Genomic DNA, 19,377 nt, shown 5'->3' with positions numbered 1-19,377 from the left:
CATGATAGCAAACAATAAGTATATATGAGGGTTCTATGTTGACAACACATTTTGATTTAATGCCAAACTTTGGCATAACCTTGCGCGTCTTGCTCTTTTCCACAATAAAATTTTGTTTCTCTATTGTATTTCTTATTTAATATGGTTTTTGGCCTCAACACTTGACACCTAGTGGAAACCATTTCATTTGTAAAGATATATTATTCCGACCAAACTATTAGCGCCCAACACACAAGGGTATCATTTCAAAGCATAATCTTTACTTCATTATTGTGTTTATATATTTAACAAACTAAAGAAGCTAAGTACATAAATCTAAAATCAATCATTTACGTGTTGGATTGGGAGGGATGTTCCAAAGAATATAAAGCCTTTGCATGTTCAAAGTCTAGGGAACAAATATGGTGATTTCATCATGAAGTTATTATAGTGTTCAAGATTTCTTTACTAGCCACATTGACTAGGCATTACTATTGATGAATTGGTGGCTTTTGATCAAGAATCTACACCACTATGACAACCCCCCAATATATTAGAAGCCAAAATCCATTATCATTAAAATGTAATGGCTTAAAATCTTGATATTTAACACAATGATTTAGACATCAACTTAGTATTTTGAAATTGGGCAATGTTAGTTTGAGGGGCAAGTGTGTCCATCTAGGAAGCTAGAACCTCATTGTATGTTGAATTTTTGTGTAACTTGAATTAAACTTTTTGCTTCATTGTGCCTTCTGGAGAGAAATTACAACTCACCTTCAAACAGTTAATTCTAGTTAACCCATAAGGTCAACAAAGTACACACTCTCTTGGAGAAGCAATGTTTTAAACGCAAATCATTTAAAGGCAAACCCTATGTCCACCTAGTCTCTTTTTGGGGTGTTCACTATCCTGTGATGCATGAAGATTCACTCTTGGTCATGGACAGTTTTGATACGATTTAAAGATTGATGCTTTCCATCCAAAAAGGTGATATAAAATTTGGTCTAACCAGATTGGTTAGGAGTTCATTTGTTTATGAAGACAATTTCTGGTGGTTAACTGAAGTGGAGATGGATGCAATTGCAACTGGTCTGTACCTAACTTGACTAGGCAAATGCATTTCGTGTTTATTATTGTTTTCATTCTCAACCTGTTTGTGACAGCCACAACTAATGCTTCTTTTAAGTTAAGGAATGTGCACGGATGCTTTAATATTTGGCAAAACCACTTGAATCATGGTAAAAAGTTTCCATTTTGCTTTCTTGTTTTTGTGAATTTTGTGTTGTGTGTGTGTGTGTGAGAGAGAGAGAGATTGTGTGTATGTATGCATCCCTTCTTTACTCTTTACTAATAACGTGTGCTCCAAGTTAAGTTTCAAGGATGTGTAGCAATTGTTTGCTTTGAACTCTTCAACCCCCCATTGCAGATAAAATTTCTTTCTCGGATTCTCTTTTTTTTTGTCATTTTTAGGCTCGTTTATTTGGCAGGCGCGCCTGTCCTCATCATGGCTACAAACTCATCATAGTTAATTCGTCCGTCCTGAAAAAATATGACCATATATGAGAACTGAACTCCATAGACCATACTCCATATTCAATGTTCATGTATCAATTTTATAATATTTCTTCCTTTTAATTGTTAATGAGAGAAGGAGACATTTAGCCTTAACTTAAACAAAAAAACAAGGTTATAGTATCTACTGCTGAATGAAAGGCGGGTATATATTTAGCTTTAACTTAAACAAAAAACAAGGTTATAGTCTCTACTTTTGAATGAGAGATGGATACATTTAACCTTAACTTTAAACAAAAAAAAAGGTTATAAATTATCTTACATTGTCAGTATCTACTTCGGCAATGATATCTTTAATGGCATTCGGATCACCCATATCATGCTTTGTCAATGCTTGTTCCAATTCCTCCATCGTTATAAACCTTAAATAGACAAACCCATAATTAGAGATACAGAAACAACATAAAAAATAAAATTCAAGAGGATTGATTTATTTTGATCCTCACCCACTCCCATCCTTATCAAAGTACTGGAATGCCGAATATAAGTGATCTTCTTTATCCATCTTGTTCATGTGTATCGTTGCTGTAATGAACTCTGAATAATCAATTGTACCATTTCCATCTACATCAGCCTGAATGACCAAAAACCCACTTCCATATTCATTAGTTAGAGAAACACATCCTACTACATTTTGGCACCAACTTTACGCTAAACTTTCTTAAAACACCAGATTTCCATGCAATACAATACAACTCACTGCTTCCATAAGTTGGAGAACTTCATGTTCGGGAATCTTAGAACCTTGCTTTGCCAACCCAGTTTTCAATTCCTCATATGTAATTGTGCCACTATTGTCAGTATCCATGCTTTTGAACATTTGTTTCAGCCCCATAATCTCCTCCTCTGAAAGACTTTCTGCAATTACCTGAAAATGTTCTTAAAACAAGGTGAACATCAGTGAGCATATGGTATTACATCGTTACAATTATCAACCCATCTTGGAGATTATAGTAGAAATATAGTGGATCATGCTAAATATAAATTCTTCACACACAAACCTTCAATGCAAGCTTTTTCAGCTTGTTCATTGCTCTAAACTGCTTCATTCTACCCAGTACAGCACTATCAATTGGTTTATCCGACGCTTCACCATCAACCTTAATCCATGGATGGCCTGTAAGACCAGAATAGATGGAGTTTCTTTTTCCAGCAAGCGTCACAAAAAACATTCTAATCATGTCCCAAAACATACAGTATGAGATGAAGGTACAAAAGTACGGGCTTTCTTTTCAAAGCCTCGACAACATCAAATCCAATCAAAGTTTCATAGAATTTCAATTGAGTCATGACGGTATAAATATAAAGGTTTATGTTGAAATTCAAGTCTACTCACTCAGGACTTGTGCTGCAGTTAGTCGCTCTTTGGGATCCACTTTTAACATTTTTTTTACTAAATCTACTGCTCCACGTGAAAAAGTTGGCCAAGGATCGCTACTGAAATCAATCTGGCCTTTAAGAACAGCATCGAAAATGCCTTGTTCCGTGTCTATTGCAACAAAGTAAATAGCTCACAGATTAGACACACATATAACAATATATATAAAGGATTAAGGATATGCAAAAATAATCGAAAAAATGACACTCTTGTATCTACAAGTAAAAATGTCTAACAAAACCAAATTGAAAAGATCATGAACTATATAAAATATTACCTGCCCAGAATGGTGGAACACCAGACAACATGATGTACAGAATCACGCCTGCACTCCACACATCAGCCTCAGGACCATAATGCCTCCGAAGAACCTCTGGTGCAACGTAATATGCACTGCCAACAATATCTTTGAAGACATCACCTGCCCATAGAATCCTTCCACATCTAATGTTACTTTGCACATATCAATGTTACTTGTGTGCAGATAAGCACATAATTTCCCATGATCATAATGCTAAGCATGAATTCAAGGTCACACATTTATTTACGAGCAAATGTTAGCTCCAGGTGGGATCTCTAGCATTTTCAAGTCTTCTATAAGTAGAATCAGAGAACTTTGTTATTTTCCATGGCAACAGTGGATGAAATTGTGCTCCACAAGTTGAGCGAATACAAGATGTTATGTACAAAGCACAAATTATGATGTTGTAAATGTAGCGACAAATTAACCTTTGAAAACATATAACAGAGACAATGATTTGAGGTAGATAAATAAATAGATTGGACTCCACGTTTTTATCCATACATTAGCCTTTAAAGAACACTTTCCAAACCCAGACATAATTAAATCCATAGACCACCTCTTTTACCAAGGCAAATCTTAAAAAGCAAAGAGAAAGAATACCTGGTTGGAAAAAAACTGAAAGACCAAAGTCAGTTGCCTTAAGGTTAGCATCTTCACTCTTGCTATCTAGTAGGAAATTTTCTGGCTTAAGATCACGGTGGATAACACCCATCAAATGACATGTTTGGACAACTTGAACTATAGTTCTACAAACTGCAGCTGCAGCTTTCTCTGTATAATGCCCTCTAGCAATTATTCTGTCAAATAGTTCTCCACCAGCACATAATTCCATCACCAAATTGACTGAATGCTTATCTTCATAAGCTCCCTTCAATTCTACGATATTAGCTTGCCCTGCAAGATGGTGCATGATCTGTACCTCCCTGCGGACATCTTCAATGTCATCCTTGTTGGTAAGCTTACGCTTCGCAATGGATTTGCAAGCATAAAGTTTACCTGTAAACAAAACAATATATAATTAGGTCCTTATTACGAGCTTACTCTCTCCTCATCTCAACTTTTACTTCACTATTAGATACATCTAGGAGAGGTTAGAGTTTGGAACATCCCTCTCTCATGCATATACATCAATAGAACATTTCCTCTCATACACAAATACCGATAGAATGCACCCATTTTGCTTCTATATAAAATTTTCTTCTCTATCTCTCCCATGCAATAATACATACATCAATGTTGATGCCTACATGAAACCATACCATCATTCTGTCTCAAGAAGCTATTTTCGCCTTATGAGAACATATCAAATTTCATTTCATCTCATCACAACAAGAAAACACACATGTACCACATCAATATAAAATAGCATTGCATCTCGCACGAGCAAAGGAAAACCAAGGACATCAATATTGTTGGTTGCTTGTGATTTTGTAGGTCAGTTTAGCCATTTGAAGATCTTAACATAACATTTCATCATAATCATATCCCTTACACACAAAAAACACACAAATACCCCATCAATGAAGTTGCATACCAGTAGATTTCTCTGTACACAAGTGAGAAACTCCAAACTGACCACGGCCGAGCTCCTTGCCGATAGTATAGTAATTCTTGACATCATCCATGGGTCTGTTAAGGACGGGCCCAATAGGACCAGAAGGCTTAGAAGAAGCTTTACTTCCTGCAGCTACGGCATTTCCTGAAGCAATGACAGAAGAGCCACCCGATGAAGACACAGAATGGCCATCGTTATTGGCCTTTCCTGTATTTCCAGCGACTCTCTGAGTGGAGGAAGAAGCAGTAGTAGAAGAAGAAGACGGCGTTGTGGAGGAATAGGCAGAAGAAGCAGATGGAGAAGGAGAATCCGAGCCTCCTCCCACACAGTTCCCCATGATTTGTCTTGCTTCGCTTTGCTTTGAGGAGAGTCGAGACGGATGCAGGGAAAGCTTCAGGGGTTTTCCTATGTTTAGGGTCAATTTACAAGTATGCTCGGAGATTCAACCGCCATGGCCATCACCATAGCTTTCTGATGCGAGAGAAAAAGGGGGGGGGGGGGGGGGGGGGGGGGAAAGTGGGGAGCGGGAACCCTAATTCTAACCCTAACCCTAACCCTAACCCTAAAAACCAGTCTGTGGAATATACGGTGGGGAGGAGAAGGGGCACACGCCCTTCCCATTCTCGGGGCTAGTTGTCGTTTGGGCTTCCATGGGATGCCATGCCCATGGATGCATGCATGAATGGATGGATGGATGGATGGGTCCATGTGACTACTACCACTACTACTACTACCCATTCATACATTAACAATCGGCAACGGTTCGGTTCGGTTTGAGAGGGTCCAAACCGAACCGTTTACCTAAAAAAAAACCTGAACCGAACCGTTAAACCTTTTCAAAGCGTTAAACCTTTAAACCGTAAAAACCGCAGTTTCGTGGTTCGGTTTCGGTTTTCCACATAGGTCAATTTTTTATTTTTTATTTTTTTAAATTTATAATATTTCATTATTTAGAATTTTTAAAATTTTTAAGATGTTCCTAAAATGTGAGAATAAGAGTAAAAATGAAAAGATTGTTTAAAAACAATTTTTAAAATTTTTTAGAATTTTTTTAAATTTTTTAAAATTTTTTTTTAAAATTTAAAAATAAAAACCATTCAACCGTTTAAACCGCAGTTTTTGACTGCTGAAACCAAACCGAAACCGAACCGAACCGTTAAAAAAAACCTAAACCTGAACCGAACCAATGAAACCATTAAGCCGCGGTTCAGTTCGGTTCAAACCGAACCGTTGCCGATTGTTATCATACACTCATATTGAAGCTTCTCATTGGTCACAACGACATTCATATAGATGTTGTAGCTTCTCATTAATCACACAAAATGTGAAGCGAACAACTTCTTTGTTGCCCCCATAATACACACTCATGTTGAAGCTTCTCATTAGTTGGGCAAAATGTGAGATGTATAATTCCATGTTGATGTGGCTCATTTTTTGTAGGTCACAAGCAACATAGGGCATACCAAATTCTTTTGGGGGATAAGCAATTAAAGCACACCACACGGAGAACAAAAATCCATGTTGTTGTGGTATGTTGTCATTGGTCACAAGAAATGAGGAGACAATAGCATTTGAAATATAATAGTTATCATACAAGCATGAAACACATGCCACGTGGGGTTGAATCCAGGAAGGACCAATTCATTGTCAAAAGCTTCTTCAAGTGGTTAGTTAGCCATCTAAACGATGCGAAATGTTAACCTATTTTCTTAATATAGGCTCCACATGCATGGTACATGTTAATCGGATCGACCAAAAAAGACGGAATTGCTTTTCACTATGGCAAAGCAAGACACAATCTAGAGTGAATGGAAACAATGGACGACATGTTTAGCATATGTGGCATTGGCATACCACAATGTAATATATTCATTGCCTTAAGAAAAAAATAGACAATTTGTGCCAAGAGTAACCAAGCTAGACAAAATCAAGAACTTATGGTTTTATTCTACACATTTGCCATGGGGAACATTCATAAGTGACAAGAGTCTCTGGTGTTTCTTAGATCCAAGTTTAAAGATCAAGCACTCCATGTAGTGCTTGAAGCAAGCTATTTATGTATGAAAAATTCAATAGATAGAGTTAAATAGATAGGTTTTCTTATCTTCCTCAGAGGTCAAATGTGTGTGGATGGACTCTTCATGTCCAAGATTTTTACTAAAGACCATGCAATTGAGAGTGAAGAACATGCCCTATGTCTTTGGTGATGGTTTCATGTTTGCTAGGAGTTCTTGAAATGTGGTAAAATCTTGTCAAAATTTCATTGAAAACATGCCAAATTCACATGCAAGGCATTGTGATACGAAAGAAACAGCTCCAAGAATGATTTTACCACAATACCTTGCACGAGTGTAACACAATTGTGGAAACCCACCTCATGCATGCATATAATCTATTGCACAAGGAAAACTTTTCATTGTTTGGGTTTCTTTTACTATTTGTTGCCCTAGCTTTTTGCTAAGCTAACGTGTCATGTGTGTCCTTGTAGATATAGAGCCATCATGACATAGTTAGCATTTTGTTAACGAGTATTTTAAAGTTATAAAGCCCCTTCATAAACTTTCATTCCAAACAACACTTGGTATATGCTATGATTTACTTTACGCTTGTCCATCATGTAAAAAGGAATTGCTCCATTTTTTTTGTTCCTTCTCTTGAAGAATTAACTTATAATGATGGGCATGTATGTGGTTGTAGCTATTATTATCTAGATATCCTCCAAAACAATCAAATTGACATTACAATCTTACATAAGTTCATAATTCTATAGTACAATATTGATAGCAATTATATGTTCTAGCTAATTGCTTCCGTATGTTTCTCACTCAAGAAAGCTCAAATCCCAATTAATATGATCTCATGTAACAATAAAGAATACTTTGCATTTGAAATGCTCTTTCTAGTATCTACCATGTGCTTTGTTCATACAATCAACCAATGCACAACCTATAAGTCAAACTCCACTCCGGTTTCGTCCCACGAAGAATTGGTGCATTCATCACAAACAAATACAGTGTCTGACATCCAATTAGCATGGCGACCACACTCAGGTCGGTTACATTCTCCACATTTAGACAGTTTCAACCAACACTTCAAGCACACGTTATCGTGGCATAATGTTTCTTCACACTCATCTTCTTCCATGCATATACCACATTCCACACACCTAAGCACACACAAAATGCACCCTCGGCACTCCGGCTTTTGTCGGCATCTTTCCCTAGTGCAATCGTACACGAGCCTCACATTGCTACATTTGGGACACACTTCAACATCAATCGCTCTCCCATCAGAAGAGTAAACCTCATGTGGTTCATGATAATATCGAGGCTTAATTGTGGTATGTAAAGAACTCATCATTGATAGCAAACTTTCCAAGTGTTCTCTCTCTAGGCCACTTATGTTATGTAGTTTCATTTCCTTTAGAGGGGCCATTCCCCTATCATCGCGTTCATTAACCATTTGCACCATTGATCCAGCATTTACCATCGTACAATTGGGAAGACAAATCTGTAAGTCAAGATCTTGTGGTTAGTCATCTTTCTAAAACTACATCCAAAGTTAGCAAATAGGAATCACATAGAAGAAGTGGAACTATTCCTAGACCTAAATTTGACTCATAAGGAAGGTAAAAATAAGAAGGTCGGAAGCCTCACCTTGTAAAGCATTGGACTTGATAGAATGATATGACGAATAATACCTTCAGTAATCATCATGCAATCCACCAAAATGAGACATTCAAGTTTTCCTTTTGTCCGATTGAATAGTTTGATAAGATCACGATTTCTTAGTTTTCTGCTCAAAGGAGGTTCTACATGCAATTTTCGCCACAATAGGATATCGTTTCTGACCCATTGTCTCAAATATTTACAAACACATTCCATGTTGAGGATGTCTTGCAGGTTCATGTATGGGATCACATAGAAGAGGACCTCAGGAGGTATATTACTAGAAGTCTCTCCTCCATTTTTATCACTATTCAAATCATCATCAATAAAGGTTCCACCTGTAATAACGAATAAGCATCCTAAACTCCACATCTATAAGATATTGGTTATAATCTCAATTCACCACTGACATGACAAAGAAATCTTTTTATCGAAATTCCCATACATAGTCAGTGCCATTGTTTTCCCCCCTCTTGGATTTTTTTAACCTAAAAAAGGTAAAATATAATTCATTTGTGTCCACTTTTTTCTATCAAAATTCTCCTTTATTATTTTGCAGCAGTGAACATCTCTATCCCCATCGAAGGTTTTGATGGCTTCCTGTTATTTCTTTTGATCCAAGATTTGCAAAATTTTACACAAACATTTGCTCAGTAATCTTCACTAAATATCAGGGTAAACCCCATATGAATCAACTTCCACATGGCTAGTTCCATGCATCAAATTTAGCAAACCATATAACAATATGCATCAAATTTAGTTCAACAGAATGAATTTGCAAAAACAAATTTGATCCATAATGCATACATGGAGCTGAACAAACCTCCATAACATATAATCTATTGACATATTGATATGCATCGCATTGATCCATACATGTATCCATGCATCAATTGATCAAAACATATCATTATATGCATCATACCGTTCCATACATGGATCCAATCATCAATTGATCAAGATATATATTGATGATATGCAACATACTGGTCCACATATGGGTAGGAGCCTATCCATATCCATATCCACACATATATACAGAGCACATATTGATACTCAGCATACATGAAATATAAAAACTTCCATACCTTTCTTTTATATTTATCTCACATGGGGGTTAAAGAGCAGGAAAATAAATACCTTCTGGTGCATATGCTTCAAAATCCATTACATACGGAGACTTCCTCTGTAGGTTCATACGAGGGTTTCTTCACAAATAACCTATGGTAACAGAATCAGATGCAATAACAGGAGAGATTGATGATATTTCTACCTTTCTCCATCATTCAAAATACAGAGATTTTCGTCGATCTATCTATATGCTCTCTCCTCCATTGTCTTCCTCGCCCAATGTTTGGGTTCTAAGTATGTAATGTGATCATCTTGGACTTATCTTATCCTGCTAATGCATACATGATACATACCCCCGGACACAAATCCATTGCAATGAAATCCATTACTAAAGTCTAAAAGTAGAAAATAAGACTTAGGAATATTAAGTTCACAAATTCCATATGTTGTCTAGTATTTACCTAAAAGTAACAAAACTTTAGAACATGTTAGTTCACGCATTGTGAAATGCCAATAGAGTTCTATATCGAGGTTTCCTTATGTCTTGATTCTTCGTTGATAAGTCATTTTCCTACTTCAACAAGTCACTCAATTGGGTAGCAATCTGTTAGTTCTTTGGTTGGGCTTGCATCCGTTCAATCCTATGACATGTATACTTCTATGGCCATCCATTGGTAATTTTTCTTTCCCAACCTCATTGAATCACAAAAATTTGTCTACTGGAAAGACTTTAGTTGTTTGTTTGGCTTGTCTAGGCCCGGTCACCATTCATGCACTTCCTTTTGATTGTCCATTGATTAGCTCATTTCCATCCTTAAGAAACTAGCTACAACCCCAAGTGGAAAATTTGAAGGAATAAAAATTATTTCGTCTAGTTTGATGAAGAACTTAAATCGCATCCCATTATAGATTGCGCATTTCGATGGAAATGATTATGGGTCTATGATCTAGTGCCTAGGACATAGAACTTTAAATCCAATAACCTGATTACTCATCTCAAGAAAACCTTAATGTTTTGTTTTAAGGGTTTATCTTGAGTTTTGAAGCTGTGAAACACATTACTTTTCTGCTTCTCCCATCTTCAAATTATGATAGAACCTTGCTATATTGTTTCTCTAATTTCGATGTGAATAATCCCATGCCGCTAAGGTTTATCTCACATGATGTAAAATGTTAGAACATTGATCTTTGAATCTAATAACCCGACTTCATATCTCAACCTTAGTTTTCTATATCTTTATTTAAATGGAATGGCATATTAAAAGTGTCCCTATTGTAGTTCTTCATCTTATGAGCAAATATAGTAACTTGTGAGTATTTCTCGTGTATAGCTCCGTGATTCTGTCCTCCAAATAGAGCTTATACTAAGAAAACATGTCAACAAAGAAAGTTTTGTGACAATTTGGTTTCCAAGGTTCTTAAGCACCCTTGAAAAGCACCAAAAGTGTGTAGTGGCCAAAAATAAGATAGAATGGAAGAAAGGAGTGGGGAAAATCAGAGAAGAATGTAATTATGTTAACAAGAATGATAGGATTACAAGAATACGTTGAAAACTAGCATGAACCAAAATAATTCATCAATAACTCGAGAACTTTGCCTATATAGGCATAGTTAGACACATGTGTACTTGACTATAGTTTTCGGTGTATTCGTGTAATCTTGTTCTTCTTGTTAATATAGTTACATTCTTCCCTTATTTTTCTATTCTTTTCATCCATTCTCTCTTGCTCTCAGGAGTTTGAATGAAAAGATTCATCAATAACTAGAGAACTTGTTTATATAACATCATTAGACACATGCATGCTTGCCACGTCATATCTATGCATGATGGCCACTCGATATTTTCATGCACGCATGCCATTTTGCCATTCATGCATTAGCCGATAATAGGTGGTAGCATATCGTAATATCAAGTCTATACCATACATTAGCATAAATTATCAAGTTTATAACATTCATATTGTAATCATCATGGGTCCAAGTCTCCTTATGACCTTTTTGTGATGGCATGCTAATTATCATATTATATATATATATATATATGGTATTTTATATAGATGTTCACCACAAAAGTGTACATCCCATATATCAATTAGCCCTAAGAAAGCCAATAATGGACTAGGGAGTAGGTTTAAGAATATAAAACTCAATTATCATAGTAACACCTCAGCATCCCCTTCTCCCAAGAAAGGTTGTCCTAAGTTAACCCTAATTAAACTCATGTGCACCAACGAAGACAGAATCCTTCACCAAAAGCCTTGAATGTAGAAATTGAGTTTTGGTCAAACAAATGCTATGTGATTCAATCAATCTTAGGAGCGTGTACATAGTTGAACATGAAAATAGCTAAGGCTCGTGAACACCAAATTTGTATCCATGTTCACAAACACCACGACCATGCCTTATTTTCACTTTGTTAGTACTTCATAGATCGTGAGGAGCCCTTGGTAGGATCTCAAAATCACAAATCACCAACAACCTAGCATACAAAGATGATGGTGTTGAAAAAAAACACATCAAACCCAAACTACTCACCACCCTCCAAGCCAAACAAACGTGGTTAACCTTTGTTGAATGAGAGAGGAGATCCACACTCTCTAGTGGTAATATGAATTATAGATAGCAAATCAGCCCATATATGCAAGCTCCTATCTCATTTTACAGAAGTGGGCAACAATTATGAACATAATGAGAGGTTCAAAGCGGAATCTCATTAGCCAATTCTTCTTCCTCAAACAATAAGCAAATGAAATTGAATGAGAGTACAAACTCCAAACATAAAGCCTATAGAATAGGTGTGACAACAATCATAAGATGATTGACGAAAAAAGTTATGGATCAATTCATCCACAATTTATATGATCCCACCCTACAAATTTTCGTCATTGTTGGCCAATGCCAAAACTTCAACCATATGTGCATGATAATTAAGAATTTGAGGACTTAATTATAAGTTTGCAGACACCCAATGAATTACTCATAAATCCCGTTGAGAAAATATCATAGCCCCCCCTATGTCCACTCATAATACTAAGAAAGTAGACCAACCCTCCATACTCATCATTCAAGAGAATATTTGTTTCCCCTACATGCCATGGCCATTGCTCTTCTGCCAATAGATCAAACCATAATTCGATTCCATCAAAATTTGCCTCAAAGGATATCAAACAAGTTTATGAAATCCACTAATATCAAACAAACATAATTGTTAGGCCATATCAAGGTTCAAGTCCAGTTACTAGGCTCAATTTAGTGGAAGATGCTCAAAATCAAAAGAACAAGAAGCAAGGGAGAAAATATCACAATCCTCTATGACCACTCACCATACCAAGAAAGTAGAGAAACCATCCAATACATCATTTGAGTGAACATTTGTTTCCTTGCACACCATGGCCACCACTCTTCTACCACTTGACCATAGAACCATAATTCACTTCCATCAAAATTTGCCTCTATGGATGTTGAACAAAGAGTAGGAAATCCCATATTAAAGAAAGAGTAGGAAATCCTATCAAACAAGTATAATAGTTAGGCCATATCAATATTCAAGTAGAGCTACTAGGCTCAAATTAGTGGAAGGCTCAAAATCAAAAGAAGAAGAGGCAACAATTATCGTGACATTCTAACTCAAGTTACTATATTCACTATCCAATGGTCTAAACCATTGAACTAATCAGTCTTTTAGAAACGATAAACACTAGGTTCTATCGAGAGGTTTGAATTCCAATTATTGTTGCTTTAAAACTCCAATTTAATTACTACCATAACACCATAATAGTTTGTACTCATTTGAACATGGTTAGCTTATTTAAAGAGGTATAGAATATATACAAATAGGAGACACACAAATTTAGGTTTTACTAAAATTGCTTATCTAATTACAACATTCACAATTTAATATCCCAACTACTCCATATACTAGGCATAGAAACACTCGACACCACTAAGATTACATCGACATCCTTCTTTGGCACTAAGATTTTGCCAACAAGGACTTGAAACCTCAAATTTTGTGCTTTGAAAGAGGACTGATTGTGCCAACTCAACCCTTGTTCGACAAATCAGTCCTCTTTGAAAGCGCAAATGAAGAGATGGACATAAGTTTGTATGTTATTTATCTACAAAATTTAAGTCGACAATTTGTATAACAAAATGTTCCAGATTGCAAAATCTTGATTTAACAATGTTCAAAAGCATTTGTTTCTATCTTTGCAAATTACTGTCTAGAGAAGCAACCTCAAGTTATACATTACAGCAGTAAGGTTAGAAAACTTATAACCATATGCCCAAATGTATTACTGAATGGAACCTTAATAGCACATTCCAATATAGCAAAGACAAGACAATAAATTCTCATTTAAAAGTTCTCATGGGTTTGAATGACTTATTTAAAAGAACCTGCAATAGTTTTTAATGTTCTTTCTTATGTTTATCAATTATCTCAAGTATGTGCTCTAGGCCATAGAAATCAGAAATTTCTGAGTAAAATTTAAGCTACAAAGTATCATTTTTAGCTTCCATACATGTCAAGCTACCATCATGAACGCTTGAAAGCTATACATCAATAGAAAGCATATGAAATAAATTCTCTAGCTACTTAGACAAAGATTCTGCTGCATAAATTCCATTTACAGGCTGTCAAATGATAGAATCTACCACGACAAATGCTTCAAAGGGTACAGATCACTAGAAAGCTTTTGTGCCTCTATGAAATCAATTCTCTAGCTATTCAGATCGACCGTCTGCAATATAAATTCCATTTTTAGGTTGCCCAAACGTTGCAGAGTCATGATCAATCACATTAGAAACCACAATTTCATAGAATTTTAGTGAGATCTCGTAGCCATCCCCTTAGACATCATTCAGAGTAAGAATAAGAATTCAAGAATCCAAAACAGACCATATCACCAATACATATATACCAACCCAATACTCTGGTGAGATCTCTCACAGCAAACCTCTTCTTCGTTTGTAGTCATTAACAGTGAGCGTAAGCATATGCCTTCTCCCATCGCTGTTCTCAACAGGAACTCCACAGGTAGCTTCAACTCTTTGCTTCCTCGCAATGAAGGCCAAATGAGCACCAAGCGCACCGCCAAACTTCTGTATTCCCGCTAAACTTATTGGAAGATCGAAATCATGTAGAGAAAATAGCTTTTTATCCTCAGTGAAAGGAGCTTTCGTATCTATAAGCTTGCCAGAATCAGCAGCAATGGCACTGGCATCTTCACCTTCTTTCAATGATTCATTAATCTCACCATTAGAAGTCTTATCATAATAGTTCTGTGAACGTGTCCATCTACGAGAGAATGGATCATATCCTGCTTCACCAGCCCTTGCATGGCTTGCTGGCTTCAATTCAGAAGCATTCTTGAAATTCTCAAACCTGTTCCGCTTGTTCATCTCTGCTAATGCCATAGCCTTTGCATTCTTATTCTGATTCTGCATTGAATATGCTTCTAACTCCTTCAGCCTCACCTGGATTCTCTCAATATCAACATGGTCATTTTTACTTTCAGCAATAGCCATCTCTTTTAGAAGTCTGTCCTTCTCCGCGGCCACATTTGATGGCCTAGATAAAGACATTTTCTTCTCGTGTAGCATTTTCTTAACAAGATCGGCAGAATAAACAAAAGTATTTAGCTTGGCAATAGCTTCTTTTTTATCTGTTATATCTACCAAAGATGGCTTGCGAGAGTGTGATTTCTCAACCTCTCTACACCACTGATTAAACTCTATTACAGTTGGTGCTTGATCAGAAATCCGAGCCATTTGCCATCTTGCTTCGGAATCACCCCATACAAGATTCAGCCATTTATGAGTCATCCTATTCTCAAATTTATATTGTTTGTCATGATCTCTTGCATCTACATTCTTTACTTGACATAGACGATACATATTATGATTATCTTTCGACCCTACACCAACCCTTACAAAGCATCCAGCAATGATTTCTTCAAAGAAAGGTTCAAGGAACCACTTTGCAAGCTTAGATCTTTTGATGGTAATGCTATTCACATCTTCTAGAGTGATATCAGCATGATGATCCTCTTGATCATCGTCACTATGGCCACCATCATTAACACTAGTATTTCTAGAATACCTTCGCCTGTCATGGTCTCGATCTCTCTCATCGTCACTATTTTGTGATTCATCACTAGCTTCAACATCACCACCAGGTCTCCTCCTGTGGCTAGGGGGAGATGGCCTCCTAGTTGAACTATTCCTCCTCTGATCAGACTCGTGTGCTTTCTGTTGCCTTGCAGAGATAAGCTTATTGAGAGCATTCTTGTTAACACTCCGAGAAGAATCTCTGGTCGATGATCTCATCCGAGAGGATGAAGGAGGAGTTTGAAGGTCTTTCTGCCTACTAGTGGCTCCATTAATACTAATCTCTTTCTGTTGTCGAGATCCAGCCTTCTTCCTAGCCAAGTAATCTTCTCTCTTCTCTCCTCTCTCTAATAAGATCATCTCCCTTTCCAGTTCTGTCATCTTACCAAGTTCTTCTTTGTCTGCTTCATCTTTATACAGATCACTACCATATGAAGGAGCATCATCAGAGGCATATCCATCATCCAATCCTTCATCCTTATCTATTCTCTTTTTAAGAGGCATCTTAGATCCAGAAGCTTTTCTATTGCCAGTTCCCTGCAGTTTATCAGTTTCTGAATCTTCTTCCTCCTCCTCCTCCTCTTCTTCCTCGTCTGTGTCGGCTTTGAACTCGCCAGGGCCTTCCTCATAATCATCTTCATCAGAGCTTTCTCCACTTCTTCCTCGTTTTACAGAGGAACGAGAAAACGGTGGTTTTCTGCTTCCTCCTCCACCACTGCTTCTTCCAACAGCTGCCAATAGTTCGTCATCAAGAGAAGCATTGTCCGCCATGAAAATGACAGATTTTAAGTCACAAAACACTGGAATTTACTGTAATCTGTGAAAACAACATGGATTCAAGAAATCTGAACCATTGTCTGTCATGGGGAAGTCAGAATTTTGATAAGAAACTCTAAAAACGTACCAAATGATTGAATAACTTGCTGCAGAAAACGAAGCAAGGGCTTGAAGCACAGAGACCACAGGAATTTGTAATTTGCTAAAAGACCTATAAAAAAAGATCGAGTCAGGAGACTGAGCTATAACAGGAAACGTAATACTGACGGATTATCAGACATCAAAAGCTCTGAATTTTTATCAGAAAATCCACGCATGTACAAAATGAAGGAATCTCTGCAGTGAAAAATAAATCCAATGGAGATACCGAATTGCAGAACACGCAGAATTTGAAGGAAATGTAGAAAATTTGAAGGAAAAGGTCTCCAAAAAGCCGTCTTCAGTAAAGAGATCAAACCACGCGAAGAACAAAAATGAAAATGAACAGAAAATCGAAAGAAACATCTTCAAAAACAAAAAGCTCCGACAAAGACGTTGGAAAGCACAGAAAACAAACCGAAAATCGTAAGGAATATCGGTTGTGGAAACATGCTCTCTCGTCAAGGGATTGAACAACAAATGAAGCAAAAGAGACAAGGGGATGGAGGTACCAGATGAGATGGAGAATAGGGTTTCTTGTTTGCTGACGAGCTTGATTTGTTCTGCGATGGAGGACCTCCGCTCGCTCTGAGATGGAAAGGAAACCCTAAATTCAACTCTAACCCTAACAAGGGATGAACAAAACTTCTTATATGATGTATATACAATATTGCATACACATACATGATACATACATATTTACATTCATAGCAATAAGCATGAACATGCATGCATACATACATACATACATACATACATACATACATACATACATCGACGTGTCTAAATACCTCCAAAAATTGAAGAGGGCACGTGAGGGAATTGCGGAGAGGGACGATGCAGGTCGCTTAATCGAGGGCATGTGCGACCTGCACTGTCCGATGTGGGGGGAAAAAAACGCGCGAAGAAATCGTCACTTCTTGGGGAGCCTGACTAGGAGCCCCGCTTACTAAACAAGAACCCGACTAGGAGCCCCGCTGTCTGACAACCTCTGTCAATAGGAGCCCGACTCTGTCAAAAGGAGCCCCACTCATTATTAATGAGGTTGGCTGCTTGTTGCAATTATGTCAAGTGCAAGGCTCAATCAAGTGAGGAAATATATGTTGGCTATCATGGTAGGCCGCAATTGGCAAATACGAGCATCGGGAGGAGGGGATGACTTTGGTGATACAAGCACAAGAGGTCTTTTTCTCCTCCGGCGACAATGTCCACTCCACTCCTCTTAATGACAAATCTCATGAGGTGTTGGAATTGGTCAGCCCAATAACTCTTTGGATTCTATGGAAACAACGATATAGGCAAGTCTTCTCCAACCAAACCGCACATCCAACAAAGGTTACTGCTAGAGATATGGAGTGAAATTGTAGCCACTCTGAAGAGCCAATATGATGGCCTTAATGATGGCTCCAAGGGAGTTGAAAGACAACGAATAGCCTTCATCCAACAATGGTCGTCCTCTCCCTTTCTTGAGTCAGTGGGCATGCACATAAGATGGAACTATCGTGGCCCTTCAGGGATTTGTACATAATCGTCTCATTTGTAAAATTTTATAACTAATGGAAGGAGTTTTTTAGGGGAAAAATAAAAAATAAAAACCCTGAATCGCTCATTTAGAATCTATTTTTAAAAGAGAGTTTTAGGGTATTTGGAGGGAAGAATCAGAGAGGAGCACCACTTTCCGCCAGCGAGCACTTCCCAACCACCTACATTCGATCCGCAAAACGAAAGCAATAACAGGTATGTATTTTCATGGTTATTTTTATTTTTTACATCGTTTAAGGTTTCTTTTCATTTACATTTGATCACATGGTTCCATATTCTAACATGGTGAGAGACTTAGTTGTTTCATTTTTCAAATGTATCATATAAATGCATTGTTATAATTTCACCATCAATATGAAAAAATGTTGAATTAGAAATAACATTTTTGTATTTTCTTTCAACCCATTTTCATTGTTTTCCACCAAATGAAACTAAGCTCAAAGAAACACAAAATATGTTTGTTCAAGCATTGATTATCTCACGTACTTAGTTACAACACAAGGTACGATTATCTTGAGCACTTATGTATTCATGTTTACATACGTAGGAATGCAATTATTTCAAGCACACAGATGTGGTTACACATAATAGGTTTGTTATTTTCCTATTGGATGACGACAATGATAATATTATGTAGCAGAGATTAGTTAAGCATTGTAAGCATAGATATAATCACCATGAGGACATGTCATTATAGCCAATGAATACCATGTATGTATGTGTGCCTGCATATTCTAAATGTTTGAATTCTTCCACGTGATCCTTCGAAATATGGAAATCATGTTTGAATATGGAACCATTTGTTTCTCATATGCCATATTCTAAATGTTTGAAGTCTTCCACTCTACATCGGTATCTTATTAAGAGGACTAGGTTCTCAAATATGGTTCTAGACATACAATAGGCTTTGTAATCAAAGTAGGATTTGAAAATTTATATATTTCAAACATTTTAATATGCAATGTATTTGAATCACCATGAATAACATGTTTGTGTGGTGTCTCTGATTTCATGGGCTCCTTTTGTATCCCTTTTTCTTCTTGCTTCTCGTATGCCATATTCAAAATGCTATTGGAGACACCTGCATGTTCCACATTTCTCCATTGAATATTTCATATGTTATTATATATGGACTTGTTTCCACCCAATTATTTAGCTATATCAATAAAAATTGTTGCATGCATCTGACGATTTCTTAGTGTGCTTGGATTGTGAAATTTGAACTTGAATGCAATTGACATATTGGTGGTTATTGAAAATGGCATGTGGTTTGTACAGA

At 36.9% G+C, this 19,377-nt stretch overlaps 3 protein-coding genes across 7 annotated transcripts; all 3 read right to left on the bottom strand.

Annotated features, from left to right (window-relative positions):
* Positions 1-1,089: 1,089 nt before the first annotated feature.
* On the bottom strand, positions 1,090-5,300 carry LOC147858680 (calcium-dependent protein kinase 2-like). Of its 2 annotated transcripts, XM_087326435.1 has the most exons (9): positions 4,771-5,300; positions 3,837-4,232; positions 3,210-3,353; positions 2,891-3,043; positions 2,556-2,671; positions 2,255-2,422; positions 2,001-2,128; positions 1,817-1,916; positions 1,090-1,521 (listed from the first exon to the last, which is right to left on the bottom strand). In XM_087326435.1, exons 1-9 carry the CDS (start codon positions 5,126-5,128, stop codon positions 1,459-1,461), a joined length of 1,626 nt encoding a protein of 541 aa, XP_087182561.1. In that variant the 5' UTR covers positions 5,129-5,300; the 3' UTR covers positions 1,090-1,458. The 2 variants fall into 2 exon arrangements, with proteins under 2 accessions (XP_087182561.1, XP_087182562.1); XM_087326436.1 differs by lacking the exons at positions 1,090-1,521; positions 1,817-1,916 and having other exon boundaries at positions 1,997-2,128.
* A 2,205-nt stretch (positions 5,301-7,505) lies between these two features.
* Positions 7,506-9,829, bottom strand: LOC147858679 (F-box protein SKIP14-like). Its single transcript, XM_087326437.1, has 3 exons — positions 9,600-9,829; positions 8,448-8,797; positions 7,506-8,301 (listed from the first exon to the last, which is right to left on the bottom strand). The coding sequence occupies exons 1-3, from the start codon at positions 9,655-9,657 to the stop codon at positions 7,738-7,740; spliced, it is 972 nt and encodes a 323-aa protein (XP_087182563.1). The 5' UTR covers positions 9,658-9,829; the 3' UTR covers positions 7,506-7,737.
* Positions 9,830-13,987: 4,158 nt separating this feature from the next.
* VIP5 (plus-3 domain-containing protein) lies at positions 13,988-17,204 on the bottom strand. 4 transcript variants are annotated; one of them, XM_087326426.1, is made up of 3 exons: positions 17,069-17,204; positions 16,546-16,629; positions 13,988-16,458 (listed from the first exon to the last, which is right to left on the bottom strand). In XM_087326426.1, exon 3 carries the CDS (start codon positions 16,410-16,412, stop codon positions 14,478-14,480), a length of 1,935 nt encoding a protein of 644 aa, XP_087182552.1. In that variant the 5' UTR covers positions 16,413-16,458; positions 16,546-16,629; positions 17,069-17,204; the 3' UTR covers positions 13,988-14,477. The 4 variants fall into 4 exon arrangements, with proteins under 4 accessions (XP_087182552.1, XP_087182554.1, XP_087182556.1 ...); XM_087326428.1 differs by having other exon boundaries at positions 16,546-16,620; XM_087326430.1 differs by having other exon boundaries at positions 16,546-16,585.
* Positions 17,205-19,377: the final 2,173 nt, after the last annotated feature.

Source organism: Azolla caroliniana, unplaced genomic scaffold (genome assembly GCF_043228905.1).
Source record: "Azolla caroliniana isolate FFs.n. ecotype wild unplaced genomic scaffold, voAzoCaro1.0.p SCAF_10, whole genome shotgun sequence".
Classification (NCBI taxonomy): Eukaryota; Viridiplantae; Streptophyta; class Polypodiopsida; order Salviniales; family Salviniaceae; genus Azolla; species Azolla caroliniana.
The sequence above is the reverse complement of the archived record's forward strand: the minus strand, read 5'-3'. Positions and strand labels throughout refer to the sequence as shown.